Source organism: Neofelis nebulosa, chromosome 4 (assembly GCF_028018385.1).
Source record: "Neofelis nebulosa isolate mNeoNeb1 chromosome 4, mNeoNeb1.pri, whole genome shotgun sequence".
Lineage (NCBI taxonomy): Eukaryota > Metazoa > Chordata > Mammalia > Carnivora > Felidae > Neofelis > Neofelis nebulosa.
Window position 1 is genome coordinate 57955669 of NC_080785.1, and position 19331 is coordinate 57974999.

Genomic DNA, 19331 nt, shown 5'->3' on the forward strand with positions numbered 1-19331 from the left:
AACAGAAAATATTAATAATCTAAAGCAATAATTGTTATAAATAAAATCAATGTTTAAAAGCAGCAGAAATAAATCCTATCCAATAATAATACATGATATAAAATAGGGTAGATAGGAATCAATGTAATTTAAGGCTCTTGAATTCTGTAAGGGGAAAGTAGAGATGTATGATTGAGACTAAGCAACTTTAAGTCAAGTGGGCATTTTAATAATACGAGTAACCACTAAAATAATGGAAATATAATGTATAGTTTTCCTAAAATAATAGAAGTATAAGGTTTAACTTTCAAAGCATTAAAGGGAAAAAAATAAATTAAGACCATGAGAAGATAATGGTAGAAATGGGTCTGGAAACCAAAAGTCTGGATTTCTAGTTCTGCATTTTTTTCTCTGGGAATACTTTGGGAATACATCAAGCAACCTTGAATCTTAGAGTAAAAAAGATTTATATATACTTGGAAGCTTTTAAAATTGTTTTGGAAAGTTCTATATACCTGACTTGGCTTGATCTCAACAGAAGACAGTGATTTTGTAACACAGATTACAGTATGGGGCTCCAAACACTTTTCCATTCATTTTCCATGGAGCTAAAAGCAGTAGTGACCAGAAGGCACTATTTCATTGTATCTAGCAATCCTTTTATAATATTCACTAATTGCAAAGCAGTGCTTTTGACTGTGTCAAAAAACATATATGTCTATATGTATGTATATATATGTTAACCATAAGAAAAGAAGTTAGAATGTATTTAGTTAAGTATGGGCTAAATTTTAAACTGGGGAAATTATGGGGCACCTGGGTGGCTCAGTCAGTTAAGCGTCCGACTTCGGCTCAGGTCATGATCTCACGGTCCGGGAGTTCAAGCCCCGTGTCAGGCTCTGTGCTGACAGCTCAGAGCCTGGAGCCTGTTTCAGATTCTGTGTCTCCCTTTCTCTCTGCCCCTCCCCTGTTCATGCGCTCTCTCTGTCTCAAAAATAAATAAACGTTAAAAATTTTTTTTTAAATTTAAACTGGGGAAATTAAAACTTCAAGGTGGCAGTATAGTTCAATGGCACAGAGACCCCCTATAAATACAGTCTGTCTGATGAGAGTGGTACAGTCTATCAGGTCTTGGGGTCTGATGAAAGCACTGAAGGTACCATTTAACAAGATCACTGCTTTAAAAAGTAAGAGGTTGGAAATTGTTTCATTAAAGGGCAAATTAAATAAAGCAGAAATTGTCATTGAAGAACATGATTATCTGGGACTTGATGCACCAGAAATTATAATTAACTGATTTTTTCAAAAGAAATAGTGACTAAAATGCAAATGATTACAATTTAGAAGGCAATTTCTAAGGGGATTTTTAGGATCTCTACAAATTTAATCTCCTCTTTCTAATTTTCAGCATTATATACTTTTATTTTACTTTATTTTAATGTTTATTTATTTTTGAGAGAGAGACAGAGACACAGCATGAGCAGGGGAGGGACAGAGAGCGAGGAAGACACAGAATCCGAAGCAGGCTGCAGGCTCCGAGACAGGGCTTGAACTCACAACCTGTGAGATCATGACCTGAGCTGAAGTCTGATGCTTAATGGACTGAGTCACCCAGGCACCCCTGTCAGCATTATATTCTTTTAATTGAATGTTGACATTAGGGATGGCAGACATTAGAAATGAAATGGCATTAACATACACCCTAAATCATATCAATGCTTTTGATAGATCTTTGCCCAAATCTTCCTGTGAATATAACTATATGTAATTTAGAGAACAAATATTTCTCGTATGTATTCTATGTCTACCTCTATAATTCTATGGAGAAAGAAGACAGGTCACAATTTTTTAAAATCCTTAGTATCACACAATTCTAAACCCACATGTATTATCTGGTAATACTTCTTTTGTTGCTATGTAAGAGGGAGCTTTAATGAAATTTTCATTTCTTTTATGTAGACATATTGCCAATTTTCTCGCTATCCCCCATGCTATTATGAGAACAGTACTGAATACATGTGGCATATTGTAGGCATTCAGTGAATGCTGATTACATTGAATAAAATCATTTGGATAGCAGTAAAGAAGATGGGTTTTCTTGTTTGGTAATTAAGCCTCAGTTTGCTCATCTATTAAATTACTCCTCTCACAGGAGTGTTTTAAGACTTAAATGAGAGCCCAGGTTAAGTGTCTAATAACTATTAATATATTTATTTAAAAAAATAAACAAGTAAAAGAAATGTTTAGCAAAGGAGAAAATTTAAAAATAGCATACTAGAAATATGGATTCTTGAAGGAAAAATCTCATCTATAACATGAATATAAAGTCTTCACATCTCATTAAATCTTCATAAATAATTTATTAAAATTTTTATTGCATCATTAAATTGATTTACTTGATCACATCTTAAGGTTTTAAATATTAGTCTTTTGCAATAATTATCTTTAGGGAAAAAGCAAAAAATATATGTGAGACTGTATCAAACTTCACATGCCCTATATAAGCTTTCAGTAGGAAGTTAATAGTGCCTTTTTAAAATATACTAAGAACTCAAAAAATGTGACTTAATATAAGGTAAATGCAATCTTTATTATATCTCCAGCTTTTTAAATACTGAAAACAGGAATTCATTCACTTCTCTGAATCTTATTCCCCTATTCTTATGACATTTGAAAGAAGTATCAGTCTTTTCCAAAGTACTAATTAGGATATGTGGGTAATCACCCAATTATGGTCAACTGTGAGGACCATGGGAATTGATACTGATATTGATATTACAGAGCTGAGGAGAATTGCAATATTTGGAAGTACTTTGAGTTAAATAATTCCAAAAGTGTAAATAGTAAAAGTTCTTTAGATTTCTAACTGCAGACTTTTTTTTTAAAATTTTTTAACGTTTATTTATTATTGAGAGACAGAGACAGACAGAGCTTGAGCAGGGGAGAGGCAGAAAGAGAGGGAGGCACAGAATCCCTGAAGCAGGCTCCAGGCTCCAAGCTGTCAGCACAGAGCCCGGCGCGGGGCTTTAACTCACAGAACGCAAGATCATGACCTGAGCAGAAGCCGGACACTTAACCAACTGAGCCACCCAGGCGCCTCAAACTGCAGACAACTTTTTAAAAATAATACAACACTCTGGGGTTCCTGGGTAGCTCAGTTAAGTGGCTGACTTTGGCTCAGGTCATGATCTCATGGTTTGTGAGTTTGAGCCCCGTGTGAGGCTTTGTGCTGATAGCTTTGTGCTGATAGCTTTGTGCTGTGCAGCTTGGAGCCTATTTTGGATTCTGTGTCTCCCCTTCTCTCTGTCCCACCCTTGCTTGTGTGCACTCTCTCTCAAAAATAAATAAATAAACTTAAAAAAATACAACATTCATTCTAGTTTTTCAACTGTACTCCCCTTTTTCAATTGTTCTTTTTTCACCATGCAAACTTAAAGGAAACAAAGGACCATGAAGTAACATTTGCTATTTGACAAATCTGATTAAACCAAAGGTGTTTACCACTGAGACCTACTCTATCCACTCATTCCATCTCAAGTTTACTTTCTTTTAGACAAAATACTACTATCTTTTCCCAGAAGGAATCCAAGCCATTGTCCACTGGAAACAGTTATGTTTTAGACTGTTAAACACTGCAGGGGTTTATAAAATACAAAAATAAGTATTAGTTTTGGAATAGATTTCAAGAGTTTTTGAAATATGTATTCCAAAGACATTTTAGGGTTATTGGCTAGATTAAAGAAAGATGTTGAAATAAGGAAAAAAAAAGTTTTGTAACTTGTACTTACTGTACAAACCTACCCACAATTACCAAATCCATTTAAAATGATAATTTAATAAAATCATAAGGTTAGCAAAGACTGAGCATATAGTCTATTCTGAATGTTAGTCATAGTTTTACAGTTACAAAATGCTTTTTGTCTACTCTTTTTGTCATATCATGTATGCCATTTGGACGCAGATGTAGATAAGGATTTAAGCCTATCTCTTACTATCTGTAACAATGGGTAAGTAAATGAGTTAATCTTTTCATGTTCCATGATTTATCTGTGAATGGGAGTCTTAATACATGATGTAGGGGTTCATGTGAGAATACTGTAATTATGGTACAGTGCTCAGTAGAGTAACAGGTACAAGTTTGGGATAACCAGTATTAGCTACTGTTATTTTTTATCCTGATCAGCACATTCCATTCAAACACTACTACTTTTAACCTACCTTTTTCTTCTTTTGTTAATTCTCACATTATAAAGGAATTTATTTGCAAAGAACCCTTTCACTTTTTGAAAGTGGAACACAGTAATTTATAACTATATTTTATTTACTCAATAAATATTTGACAAATAACGGTTTTATTTCAAATAGCTTTTATTCACACTAGGACTAGAGGAAATCTAATTCAGTAGAAAACACAAGACAAAAGGGGATCTTTTATCCTCTTCGAAAGAGAATCACAACATTAACAACATAGACAATTTGGAACACACCATTGAATTACCCATTCAGTATTTTCAAATACAAAAAAAGGAATCAGAAAGAAGGTAAACATTCCAGGAGCATGTTCAACAATGGTATTGTTATTAGGTATTAATCCTTTATTAGATAATTATTTTTCACATCTGGGAAAATATCACTGGCAGCACAATTTTAAGAAAAGAAGTTTGGCAACATGTATTTTTCTCAGCAGCTCTGGATGACAGATTTTGGTGAACGCTAGCCAAAAAAATTAAGGGCAAAACCACTGGTGCACAGAGGACAACAAACTGATCTTATTACAGAAACAGATATCAGACCACAATAGAAAAGACATTTTAATTTTACACAAAGCCAGAAACTCCAGATTATTGGCATACACATCAACAAGCCTGGTCTAAAGTGTTTAATCATGAGAGTAATAAATATTGGTTTCCTGCCTGCTCTGCCCACTTTGTTTAAAAATATCAGGATATTTGCTTTCAAATGACAAAAAACTGATGAGGCTATAATCCACAAAATGGTCATTCACTTGTAACAGAATGCTTCTTATGCCTAGCAACCACTGAAAGGGCAATTTTATATAACCCAGCTGTTGTGGAGATAAGACACTGACATTGCTTATCTAGAAAAAGTTTGAGAAACTTAAAATTTAGAAAAAGCATATGGAGACTTTTATCTAAAAACAATTTTTTCATACCCAAGGAAGTGTGATTCCTCCTCAGATCTTAGAATTCTTAATTCCCAAGTTGTTTATTACTTCATTCCTACTCAATTTTAAGTTAATAAAAGCAATAGCCTGAAATTGCTGCAAGATCTCTGTCAAGTGTCATAAAATGCCAACTCCAAGAAAGGGCACCACAATGAAGCCTAAAGGACATGACTACATTGTCCCACAAAAAATTTGATCCTCCTTATTTTATTTGATGTTGCAACATTCGCCTCTAATGTGCCTAAGGCCCAAACAGAAAAATAAAAGAAGTCCAATTTTCTTTGAATAGTCTGGAAATATCTTATTTCCAAATTATATGGATTTAAAATTACTCTTCAGCCATTTTTTCTTCAGGTTAGAGTTTATGCCGATGAGTCTGAATCATAAATACATCATCCAAAGGGCAAGAAAAGTATATGTACAATCTTCTCTATGTGATAATGAGCATGACACAATTAGGCAGTAGCAATAATGGTGGAAAACTATATTTGACACAAAAGAAAAAATTCTGCATTAATAAAACAAAGTGCCAGGTCCAAAATTGTAGGCCAAAACACAATAACTGGATCTACCTTTTAAAATAAGAGTAGAAAAAAAGTCAAGTGGTTCCTGAAAAGGAAGAGATAAAAAGGAAGATAAAAGAGTATCTAGTAAAGTGTTTGTATAAATTGGCATGAATCAAAGTATACCTAGTGGTGTCTCAGAAAATAAGTTGCCAACGTTGTTTCTACTTACTAAACACAGAAATTTAAGAAATTACCCTGATAGTTTAGATATGGCAATTTGGCATTGGCAGTTGGACAATGGAAGGAGAGAAGGGTAAAAGGAAATTATTGGTTAGAAAGACTGGCACGGTATGGTGAATTCACCATGTATTTGCTAAACATTCCAGTTAGAGAATTAAGATGGTTAGAAAAAAAGAGAGAGAGAGAGAGAGAGAGAAGATGGTTTGAGAAATTGTTACAACTCCATTACTCAATCAGTAAGATCAAGTCCAAAAAGCTCCAGGTCAATAGTCTAAGTTTCAACTGTCTGACCCAGCTATTTCAAGCATATTTTAACTGACTCAGTTGTTGCATAAACCATTATATAAAACTAGCCATGTATATCATTAAAAAAAAAAAAAAAAAAGGCTGCCGCTGATTTGGAGAAATCAAGTTCTAGAGTCCTGTATCCCATGTTCATCTACACAATTTATACTCTGGACCACATGACAAGCATGTTTTGTTTCATAAAGCATTTGATGAAGGAAAAGCAAGGTGTTAAGATGCAAGGGCTATGATTTTCAATGTAAATATGACCGGGAAAAGAAGTCACGCATAGGCACATATTTTAGTGACGGTGTTGATTTAGGTGACGTAATAATACTCGTAATACTTCATTCAAAAGGCAGTAAATAGTATAAAATACTGTTGGAGACCAAAATGTAATTGTGCCCTTTGGGAACACAAGAGGTATTTGATGAAGATAACGACCATGCTGATGATCAGTTCTGAAGACAACAATAAAATGCCCCCATTTCTTAGTTTTAGATCATCTGGTTTTCATTTCTTTTGGAGGTGAAAACGCCCTCTTTATGGTATGGAGTTGAATCGGTGTTTTCCCCTATTTCTTATTTTTTTTCATATTTTCTCTGCTAGTCTAGTGATTTCATTCCTGAAGCAGGAAAAGAATGTTAAGATAGATGCCACTAGAAATGACAATGTCAAACTCTGACAGAGTGGTTATTTGAAGCTCAGAATGAATTGCTTTTAAGATAAAAACCTTTGGTTTGTTTGTTTTGTGGCTATTAGACATTTAATACTTTCACTGAGACAAACTGAGTATAAACTTTCAAAAGATAAATACTAAGAAATATTTAAATAAACTGTCCTAAACATAGATGCTGCCATAAAAAAGAAGTGTGAAAGTGCTGACTGAAATTTTCTCCCAGGAGACTGTCTTCATGGTCATTCTATTTTACTTCCATATGGAGTCTGTAAAGAAACCCAGTAAATCCACAAAGCTTTATGAATGACCTTTGGAAATATAAGAGTACTAAATTGTTAGGAGAGACCAGCCCCATAGTTTCTGAAATTGTGTGAGGAGACGTCCTGCTTTCAAATCCACTGTTTGTTTGCCTGTTTTTTAAAGGTTTTAAGTAATCTCTATACCCAACATGTGGCTTGAACTTAAAACCCCAAGATCAAGAGTTGCCAGCCAGGTAGGTTCCTCTGCTATGTCCTCAGTGAGAGGTTTATGAGAGTCTTGCAAAGGGTTATAGTCAAAACTGAAGGCAAGATTTCAGTTCTTATGATTGGTAATGGAAATGTGATTTGTAATAGTTTTTCCTGTGTATCTCTGTTTTTCTCAAAAGCTTATTTCTACCTCTAATATTGATGTTGTAAATATGTTTAAAAATATTTCAAAATATTTCATCTCAAAATGTTCTTCCCATTTAGTAAGCAATAATTAAATAGCCTCTATTACCATTTGAGGTCCATTTTATTTATTATCCTAATAAAATTGTCTGTTTTTCAGACACTGGGTTGTACTATATAATTGAGAAAATTAACTTTCCTTTTGTACTTATTATCAAATATTATTAAAGTCCTAGAATTATTTGCTAGTTGATTTCTCAAAAGTCATCATTTTTACTCATCATGTATGTGATCTATTAGATTGTGAGAAAGCTTATGTATTTAAACTTCACAAAGAGAGAGAGAGTAGTTCTAATAATCTCTTACTATTATGAGCAATAAAATTAAATGTATAAGTGGAGAAAACTATTACCAAGTGAAACTACCCTTTCAAAAAGTGCTGGTCTATTTCAAAAGAAGTGTTGATGTTCTCAAAAAGCCTCCATTCGGTCCCTGAGGACTACACTAGAGCTTGTAAGGGTATAATCAAAAAGCACTTGCAGTCTCTTCTTACAACTACATTCAGCTGTGATTAGTCTTCTCCCTACCTTATCTCCCTCTCCATGCATCCTAAAGACCCTAACTGCAACCAATTGGGTACCACACAGAAGAATGTGTGATTAACTCATTAATGTGTCATGTTGTAAATCTAAATAACCATGGAGGTGTCCTAGTAATTTGGCTTTATCATACTGATGGCTGTGTATATTAAATATGTGGCAAAATTATTATAGGAAATGTTAGTAAATTAGTATTCTTGCACTATACTGTTTCATTTTCTTACTCAACATCTAAAAAATATCTGGGAAGACTGAAAGTAATAACTGAGATTTGTAATTATGAAGCTGAGTTTAGAAAGTCACAATTATGTTTCCAATTAAAATATGACATAACTTTCTTTTTAAGGGGGAGAGGTGTCTTTTTTTTTTTTTTTTGTTAAAGCCTTTGGCTCCACTATTTGGTTTTCTGTAAGTAAGTCTCCTCAAGCAATTACAGAAAAATTGCAATAGCTAGCAAATATGATTGGCATCAATTTCTCTGAAAATATGATTTTTTAACAAAAATTCATTATTATTGTGAATCTAGATTGACCTTACCCTTATGCACTAAAACTAATTTTTACCTAATACTGAGTTACATTCCATTTCAGATTTCCTATTTCAAAGGGTGTCTCAAATTTCTAAGATGTTAAACCAAGTATTGAGCCATTTTTGTATATGTAATAAAAGTCTTTAAAATTAAAATGGTAATCCTAAAAAAAAACCAAATGCATGAAAAATATGGTCTGACTGTATAACAAAAGGGAGTTATATAATTCTACTTGAGTGAGATCTTTCATCTTTGATTTACAGGTTAGAGTCCTCTTTAACTAAAACCATATTGTTTTATATCTTTCATATCATGGCCTTTCCTAAAACCTTGTTTTAATTAAGGTTTCTTTCAGATTTCTGAATAAAAGCATGACAATCTTCACTTATGGCTTTAATATATCCTTTGACTTAGGAAAATATATAAAAAGAAACATCAACTCTTTCAAAAGCATTGTCAGACATTAAATACTGCGAGGTATTCTACATCAGTGTCTTTAGGTGTTTGAGTTATACATTGAAATAAAATTTTGGGAGGTAGGGTATAACCTACTTATATTTAGTAAATTGCTTTTATTCTCAGAAATAAATGTCCTTTATTTTTAGCCTTTGACATTAAAGTAACATGTATGAAGGTTAAGCGTATTTTTGTTCCCCCCCTCCCCACAGGAAGGCACAACTTCATGGTTAACTCAATTCAAGGTGACTTCAAATAGGCAATGCCTTCATTAACACATTTCAAAGATCTAGAAAATTCAGTAGCATTCCTTCACCTCAGTGGTGTCAGAGTTAAAAGAACACATCAGGCCAAACAACTGTTAATCTGAAAAATAAAAATAAAATAAAATAAAATAAAATAAAATAAAATAAAATAAAATAAAATAATAAATGAAAGAAAGAAAGAAAGAAAGAATCAAAGAAAGAAAGAAAGACTCAAAGCTCCTAAGTAATTGGGAAAATTATGGGTAATCTTTAGCTTTTCTATAGGAAGGAGGGATGAAAGGTAAAAAGAATGGATGTGATGGAGGAAATAAAATAAAAAGAGAACCAAGTTCTTGATAGATTTGGAACAAAGTAAGACCATCCTCTATGGAGCATATGCTTGAAGTGACTATCATTAGAGCAAGGGATGTAGGAGGCAGATGGAAGACCTCATCCTCAAATACAGTTGCAAATCTCCCATGTGTGAGAACACACAGAGGGAGGTTAGGGAAATAGGGTTATTTTTCTCAAGAAATGTGACATAAAACATTGCACCATTACATACAGTTTGTGAAGATCCTTTGGCATTTGGACTTTGAGAGACAGCATGGTTTATTCCATTGAACAAAGCCTCACCCCAGTTCCTCCATCTTGAACTCTTACGAGTAAGAGTTGAACCATGTGTTAAAGGCCAAAAAAACAACAAAACAAAACAAAACAACCCCCCCCCCCCGCAATAGGTCAAGAACTGCTATCTGTTCATACCCAAAAGCAAATCCTGTAAGCAATTTAAGACTGACAAAAATTATGTAAAAAAAACTGATCAGAATGTCAGGAATGAGTATTTCTTAGGTTTTGCCCAAAATTTTGCTGGCTGTTGTAGCATCCATAATTAACAGTATCTAATGCTGTACTGGATGTTACTAGTTTAAACTTTGGGCGTGGGAGTGGGTCACTCAGCATATTAAAAGTATGCTGGAAGCAGTTTCTTCCAATCATGGTTTACTGTAACTTTAGAATCACAACGGTTATGTTTAAGGAATCTTTAATGCCCTTTCAAGTCCATCCAAAGAACAAGTGAAGCTGCTGTTCAGAATTTTGTGCCCAGTGTTTATGTTACATCGAATCTGTGCCACCCAGGCAGCAGACAAGACATGTCTGAGGGTGCTGGGTGGGGGGATACACAATGATGTCACACACAGGAAATATAGTGGGGGAGGGTGTGCTTGGCACTTCACAAGGCTGGCTCCTCTTCCATAGGCTCACCAGCAGTTCTGTAAAAATAAACAGGCAATCAGAATACGGCATAAGAGTACACAATGACATTGTAGATTTTCATGCATAATCAAAGCTGATTTTTCAGCTCTCTCTAATGTTTATTTGTGTTATTCAGTTATCCATAAATAGAGTTTCTTTCCTAGGAAGTATAAACAAATGTCAAGTGGAAAAACATTTTCGATCCAAGCAATCATTGGAAATGTTCCTGTTTATATTAAAACATGTCAAAATATTTTATAAGTCTAGATTCTGAAATGTACATGTTTTGTGTCTAGTACAGTCCAATAATTTATTGAAAAAATTAACTACAATATTTTATTTTAGGAGCAATCACAATGATTTCCTATGGAACCAGTTTGCTAATGAGAGCAAAGGACCCATCTAGCTTCTGGAGGAGACTCACCAGGGCTCTAGTTTTTGCTTCTGTTCTTTCATAACTGGATTGGCTGCCTGCCGGAGGCATTTCAAATCAAATTCTGAATTTGATTAGTAAATTGCTGCTACAGACCCAACATTTTTACAAGAAATGCTCTATGGAAGTGTGTAAATAGTTTTTATTCGGCATCATCTGTGGGGTGTTCTGCTCAGGCAAAACCAAAACTAATTGCTTGGAAATTTATACTTGATATTTAAACTTAATTTAGTAACACTCTGAGGGTGTTTTAAGGCAAACTTTTAGAATGATTTTTAATTTAGTCAAAAGGACAGATCGTAGGAGAAATCCAAATACATGAGGTAGTTGGATTGTTGAGGAAGACTACTGGGATTTGAGATGCCGAGAGAAGTGAGTTTGAGTCTGAGCTCTGTGATTTGCTAATGTTTTAACTGCTAATGGTGGTGCACTTCCATGAAGCAGTGGCTTCAGGTTCAAAACCAGAGGGAAAAAATGCTCCTTACAGAATTAGGTAAGGTTAAAAAAAAGATACAAACTTGACTTGTAAACAATAAACACTATGAGACATTAGTTATTTAATACTTTGGATCTGTCCCTTTGTCATCTAACATATGCATACAATTGTGTGAATGGCTCAGAGATACAGAGTTATGCCTATGCCACCACAGGAAACTATGGAAATAATATTTGGATGATGGTTCTCTTTGGATGGTGCAGTAATAGATAGGTGGTTTTCATTTTTTTTCATATAGTTTATACTTGCCATGATTCTATGAGTTACTTTCATAATGGAAAAAAAAAATGCTATGTTTAAAACAAAGCTGCTCCTGAAGACAAATGAACTATTTAGCCATGTTGTTTTATACATTTATAAGGAAAATAAATCAAGATTTCTATGCATCTATAAATAAAGTAGTTGCCATTAAAAATTTTTTTTAGCGTTTATTTATTTTTGAGAGACAGAGAGAGAGAGAGAGAGAGAGAGAGAGAGAGCGAGCGAGCAGGAGAGGGGCAGAGAGAGGGAGACATAGAATTGAAGCAGACTCCAGGCTCCGCTGTCAACACAGAGCCCGGCATGGGGCTCCAGTTCATGAACCGAGAGATCGTGACCTGAGCTAAAGTCGGACACTTAACCGACTGAGCCACCCAGGTGCCCCAAGTAGTTGCCATTTTAACTTAGTGTTTTTATAATATCAGTGAGATGGTAATAAAAAGGATTTTAATGCATCCTCTAAAGCATGAGAAATATACGATATTCATTATTTGACATTTCCTAAAGGGGTGCCAAATCAGTCCACGTGAGTACTAAAAAAAAAAATCATTTCTTAGGAAGTTATAGCCTGTCCAAGAGTATACTGGATAAGGAGGTTGTGAGAAAGCATTTAGCATTGTTATATAAGATTAAAAAAAACTATTTAAATGAGTCATACTCTATCAAAATCTTTCCAAACTAAAATTATCAGCATGCTGAGAAGAAAACTCTAATGGAAACTGAGTTTTCCTATTTTTTTTTTTAGCTTTATTGAGATCCAACTGACATACAACATTGTATAAGTTTAAGGTGTAGAATGTGATGACTCGATACACAAATATATTGCAAAATGTTTACCACAAACACACATCTTTCACTTCATGTAAGTACCATCTGGTTGTTGTTATGGCAAGAACATTCAAGATTTAATCTCATAGCAACTTTCACGCATACATTACTGTTAATTATAGTCACCTTGCCTTACATTACATCCTTGGAATTGATTCATCTTATAAATGAAAAGTGTGTACCCTTTGACCAACATTGTCCCATTTCCCCCAACTCCCAGCCCCTGGTAACTAACAATCTATTCTCTGTTTCTATCAGTTCAACGTGGACTTTTTCCAGTTTTACTGAGAAATAATTGATATATATATAATTGAATAAGTTTAAGGTGTACAGTATGATGGTTTGGCTTACATATATTGTGAAATGATTATCATAATAGGTTTAGTTAACATCCATCATCTGGGGTGCCTGGGTGGCTCAGTTGGTTGAGTGTCCGACTTCAGCTCAGGTCATGATCTCACAGTTCATGGGTTCAAGTCCCGCATCGGGCTCTGTGTTGACAGCTCGGAGCCTGGAGCCTGCTTCGGATTCTGTGTCTCCCTCTCTTTCTGTCTCTCCCCTACTCTTGCTCTTTCTCTGTCTCAAAAATAAACATTAAAAAAAAAAGAATCCATCATCTTATATACATACTGAGTTCAATAGGTTTAGATTTCACATATAGGTAAGATCATACAAATGAGTATTTATCTTTGTCTGCCTTATGTCACTTAGCCTAATGCCCTCAGGTTCACTCATGTTGAATCTCTTTTATGGCTGAATAATATTCCATTGGAAGTTTATACCACATTTTCTTTATCCATTCATCCATCAATGGAGACAGGTGTTAGGTTGTTTCCTTGTCTTGGCTGTAGTGAGCAATGCTGCAATGAACATGAGAGTGCAGATATTTCTTCAGGATACTGATTTTGTTTCCTCTGGATTATATACCCCGTAGTGAGGTTGCTGCATCACATGGTAGTTCTATTTTTAATTTATTGAGCAATCTCCATCACTAACATTTATTATCTCTTGTCTTTCTCATGCTAGCCATTTTAACTGACGTAAAATGGTATCTCATTGTGGTTTTGATTTGCATTTCCCTAATGATTAATGATGTTGAACATCTTTTCATATACCTGCTGGCCATCTGTATGTTTTCTTTAGAAAAATATCTGTTCTGGTCCTTTGTCCATTTTGTAATCAAATTATTACTTTTTGCCATTGAATTGTATGAGTTCCATATATATTTTGAATATCAACCCCTTATATATGTATCATGATTTGCAAATATACCATATCACATATATACATGTGTTTGCAAATATTTTCTATATCATAGGTTGCTTTTTCATTTTGTTGATTGTTTCTTTTGCTGTGCAAAACTTTTAGGTTGATGTAGTTACACATGTTTATATTTTTGCTTTTGTTGCTTTTTCTTCTTTTTGTCATATCCAAAAAATTCATTGCAAAAGACCAAAGAAGCTTTTTTCCTTATTTTTTTTCTAAACTATAACTATGTTTATAGTTTCAGGTCTTCATGTAAGTCTTTAATCCACTTCAAGTTAATTTTTGTGAGTGGTGTACGATAGGGTCCAATTTCATTCTTTTTCATGGGAATGTCCAGTTTTCTCAATACCATTTACTGAAGAGATTATTTCCCCTTTGAATATTCTTGGCTCCCTTGGTAATATTAGTTGACTGTATATGTGAGGGTTTATTTCTGGGCTGTCAGTTTTGTTTCATTGGTTTATGTTTGCTTTTATGACAGTGCCATACTGTTTTGACTACTACAGCTTTGAACAGTTTTAACTCAGCATATGTGATGCTTCCAGCTTTGTTCTTTCTCAAGATTGTTTTGGCTATACAGGGTCTTTTGTCATTCCATATGAATTTGAGGATTTTTTTTCTTCTATTTTTTTGGAAAATGCCATTGGAATTCTGATAGGAATTTCATTGACTCTATAGATGACTTTGGTGTATGGACACTTCCAAACAGTTAAATCTTCTTTGTGTCATTTTCAGTTTCTTTCATCAGAGTCTTCTTTTTGGTATATAGATCTTATTTTGTATTCTGCAACTAGCAAACAGAGATAATTTTACTTCTTCTTTTCTTGTTTGGATGCCTTTTGTATCTTTTTCTTCCCTAATTGCTCTTGGTAGGACTTCCAGTACAATGTAGAATAGGAGTGGTGAGAATAGGTACCCTTATGTAGTTTCTGATCTTAGAGGGACAGTATTCAACTTTTACTGTTGAGTATGATGTTAGCTGTGGGTCTGTCATATGGCCTTTATTATGTTGAGGTATGTTCCTTCTATACCTAATTTGTTGAGAGTTTTCATTATGAAAGGATGTTAAATGTTGTCAGTTGTTTTCCCTGCACTTATTGAGAGAATCATATGATTTCTACCCTCCATTCTATTAATGTGGTATATCATGGTGATTGATTTGCATTTGTTGAACCATCCTAGGGATAAATTCCACTTGATGATGTTGTATTATCTTTTAAATGTGTAGTTGAAATTACTTGGTATTTTGTTGAGGATTTTCACATCAATGTTCATCAGGGGTGTTGGCCTATAATTTTCCTTTTTTGTAGAATCCTTGTAGTATCTGACTGTGATATTGAGGCAATATGGGCTATATTAAGAGAAGTTTGAGAGTATTCTCTTCTTTTCGATTTTTTTGGACAAGTTTGAGAACTGTTGTTAATTCTTCTTTAAAGGTTTAGAAGAATTCACCAGTGAAACCATCTGGGACTGGAATTTTGTTTGAGAGGTTTTTGATTACTGATCCAATCTCCTTACTCATTATTGGTCTGTTCAGATTTTCTATTTCTTCATGATTCAGTGTTGGTATATTGTATATTGCTAGGAATTTATTAATTTCTTGTAGGTTATCCAATTTGTTGGCATATAACTGTTCATAGTAGTTTCTTATGCCACTTGTATTTATATGGTATTAGTTGTATCCCCTTTCATTAATAATTTTATTATTTGAGTCTTCTTTCTTGGTAAGTCTAGCTAAAGGTTTGTCAACCTTTTTAGTTTTCAAAGAATCAACTCTTAAGTTTGTTGATCTTTCCTATTGTTTTTCTATTCTCTATTTCATTTATTTCTGCTGTGATTTTTGTTATGTACTTTCTTCTAGCAACTTTGGGCTTAGTTTGTTTTTTTTCTAGAAGTTCCTTAAGATGTAAATTTGGGTGTTTTGAGATTATTTATTTATTGAGGCATTTACTGTTGCAAATTTGCTTCTTAACACTGCTTTTCCTTTATCCCATAACTTTTGGTATATTCTGTTTCCATTTTTGTTTGCTTCAAGATATTTATTTCAAGACATTTTTTGATTTTCTTTTGATTTCATCCTTGATCAATTAGTTCAAGAGTGTGTTAAAATTTCCATATATTTGTGAATTTTCCAGGTTTCCCCCTGCAATTGGTTCGGAGTTTCATACCATTGTGGTCAGAAAACATACTTGGTATAATTTCAGTCTTAAAATTTGCTAAGACTTGTATTGTGACATAACATTTGATTTGTCCTGGAGAATGATCCTTGTTCACTTGAGCAAAAATGTATATTTTCCTGCTATTGGATGAAATGTTCTGTTTATGTTTGTTAGATCCATTTGCTGTAAAGTGTAGCTCAAGTCCAATATTTTCTTACTGATTTTCTCTCTGAATGATGTAACCATTGTAGAAAGTGGAGTACTGAAGTCACCTACTATTATTGTATTGTTGTATATTACTCCCTTCAGATCCATTAGTATTTGCTCAATTTATTTAGGTGTTACAATGTTGGTGGCATATATTTATAATTATATCCTCTTGATAAGCTGACCTACTTATCAACATATAATGACCTTTGCCTCTTATTACAGTTTTAGACTCAAAATTTATTTTTTGTTACATACATATTGCTACTCCTGCTCTATTCTGTGTTTCCATTTGCATGAAGTGTCTTTTCCATTCTTTGGCTCTGAGCCTATGTTTGTCCTTAAAGCTAAAGTAGTCTTTTATAGGCAGTATGTAGATGGAATTGTTTGTTTAAATTCACTTAGCCATGCTATGCCTTTTGATTGAAGAATCTAATCCATTTACATTTAAAATAATTGTTGATAACTAAGAACTTACCGTTTTGTTAATTGCTTTCTAGCTGTTTTGTAGTCCCTTTGTTCCTTTCTTCCTTTCTTGATGTCTTCACTTTGAATTGATATTTCTTCTTAGTGGTATACTTTGATTCCATTCTCTTTATCTCATGTGTACCTACTATAGCTTTTTGTTTTGTGGTTAGTCTGAGGCCTACTTGAAACATCTTGTACATATAACAGTCTATTTAATCTGATAACAACTTAACTTTGCTCACATGCAAAATTCTACCCTTTTACTCCTCCTCCCTACATTTTACGCTTTTTATGTCACACTTTACATCTTTTTATACTATGTATCTGTTAAGAAATTATTGTACCTATAGTTATTTTTAATACTTTTGCCCTTTAACTCTTACACTAAAGTGGTTAATACAACATCATATTACAGTATTAGAACATTCTGATTCTGACTGTATTCTTACCTTTACTAGTATACAGAATATTTTCATGTTTTCAAGTTATTCAGTGTCATTCTTTCTCTTCAGCTTATAAGAACTACTTTCAGCATTTCTTCTAAGGCAGGTGTTGTGTGATGAATTTACTCAGCCTCTGTTTGTTTGGAAAAAAATTTATCTCACCTTCATTTCTGAAGGACCACTCTGCTAAATAAACTATCCTGGTTGACAGTTTTTTATTTTCAGCATTTGAATATATTACCCCACTCTTTCCTGGCTTACAAGGTTTTTGCTGAGAAAACCACTGATATCTTTACTGAAGTTCCCTAGTATGAGATAATTTTTTTTTCTTGATACTTTTAAATTTCTCTTTGTCTTTGATTTAGAGAGTTTTATTATAATGTGTCTTACAGAGGTCTTTTTTTTTTTTTTTTGGTTTTGTTTTGTGGCGAGAGAGAGACAGAGAGAGAGAGTGCACACACATGAGTGGGGAGAGGGGGAGAAAGAGATGGAGAAAGAGAATCTCACTACCACGAGATCATGATCAGAGCTGAAATCAGTTGGACACTTAGCTGACTGAGCCACTCAGGCACCCCCAAGAATATAATTTTGTATTGGAATTTTGAGCTGACCTATTAGTCTCATGAACCCAGGTATCTAAATCTTTCCTCACGTTTGGGAAGGTCAGCCATTACTACTTTGTATTTTTTAAGTTTATTAATTTTGAGGGTGGAAGGGGCAGGAGAGAGGGATAGAGATAATCCCAAGCAGGCTCCACAATGTCAGTGCAGAGCCTGACGTGGTGTTTGATCCCACAAACCACGAGATCACGACCTGAGCAGAAACTGATTTGGACTCTCAACTGAATGAACCACCCAGGCACCTTAAGCCATTATTACTTTAAAAAAACTTTCTGTCACCTTCTTCTACTGAGATTCCAATAATTCATAATCACTCCTGTGATTACAAGGCCTTCCCAGGGGCATAGCAGTGGAGGCCAATGCTGGGATTCAGGTTAGTGGGGTGCAAGTACACAGCTGAAGGGGTTAGATGCAGTTGAGCCCAATGGTTCAAATCACTGGGTTTGAGTCAGGTTTAGATGTGGGCCTACATGAAACTTTGTGGGCCTTGACTTTTGGAGTATGCTCCTGTGGCTGCAAGGTCTCACCATAGGTATAAACTGGCAGTTGAAGCTAGTGAGTTGGCCAGGAGTGTGCAGGTACAGAGTTGGAGGGCCTAGCTGCACCTGGGCTCAAGAGTTCAGGCCAGAGACAGAAGATAGGGCTGAATCCTGTTCTCTGCCAGTTGTGGGGGCCATGACTGTCAGAATGGACTCCCATGGCTGCAGGGTCTTGCTATGGGTGCACAAATGGCAGTGGAGGCTGGTGATGGGAGTCAGGCCAGCAGCGTGCTGGTGCACAGCTGGAGGGGCTATCCCTGAGTCTGTGCATGGTGGTGGATCAATGGCAGGGGTCCAGGTTGGTGTCTTGCACTGGTGCAGCCACAGAAGCTGGGGCTGGCTGCCAGTATAAATCCCAGGCTGCAGAGGCATGGGGGACAGAGGGAAGAAATGAGGAGAGACCTGGGAAACTAGATAACATGAACATGAAAACCTCTCGGGTAAAAACCTGGTGTAAAATCTCCAGGGGGTCTGAAGGAGCTGTTTTGGACATTGGTTTCTTCAGCAGTAAAAGCTACTGGGTTCCCTGCAGAGCATGTCACTGGGAACCACGATCACTCCCATTGCATTTCTGATACTGGTTGTGCCCACACTTCTTCCTTGTTCCAGGCCATCTCTATATGTCTCAGCTTTGCCAGTTCTCTGGGTGGGGTGAAACTGAAGTAGGTCCTTTCTGCAGTGTCCCAAAAGGGTGGGGATGCTGGTCACTCATCCCACTCTCCTCTTCCCAGCAAGGGGAACACTTTCTAGCTGAGGCCCTCCTGGTGCTGAGTAGTGTCAGTCTGGAGAATGGATGACTCAGGCAAAATGAAGCTGTTCTTCATTCCCTTTTTATGTGGTTATTCTCAGGTTTTCTGTTCCACTGTTCTGCTAAAGTTTGTGAGTAGACTACTAAGCTCTCCCAGAGCTGTTTTTGTTCGTGGACGGGTATCCAATTATTGATCTTTGTTGGGGGAAAAAAGCTCAGGTCTCTGCTCTCCCATAATAGTGACATCATTCCCCCA

General features: G+C 35.0%; 1 protein-coding gene across 11 annotated transcripts in view; it reads right to left on the bottom strand.

The window, feature by feature from the left end:
* Positions 1–4329: 4329 nt before the first annotated feature.
* HDAC9 (histone deacetylase 9) overlaps positions 4330–19331 on the bottom strand; it is a 938649-nt gene continuing 923647 nt past the window's right edge. For all 11 annotated transcript variants that reach the window (XR_009260421.1, XM_058724883.1, XM_058724881.1 and 8 more), the window contains one exon: positions 4330–10627. Coding sequence is in view for 10 of the 11 variants with exons in the window: in XM_058724883.1 (XP_058580866.1) it covers positions 10588–10627 (40 nt within the window). In the remaining variant the exon portion in view is untranslated. The remainder of the gene's footprint in view (positions 10628–19331) is intronic.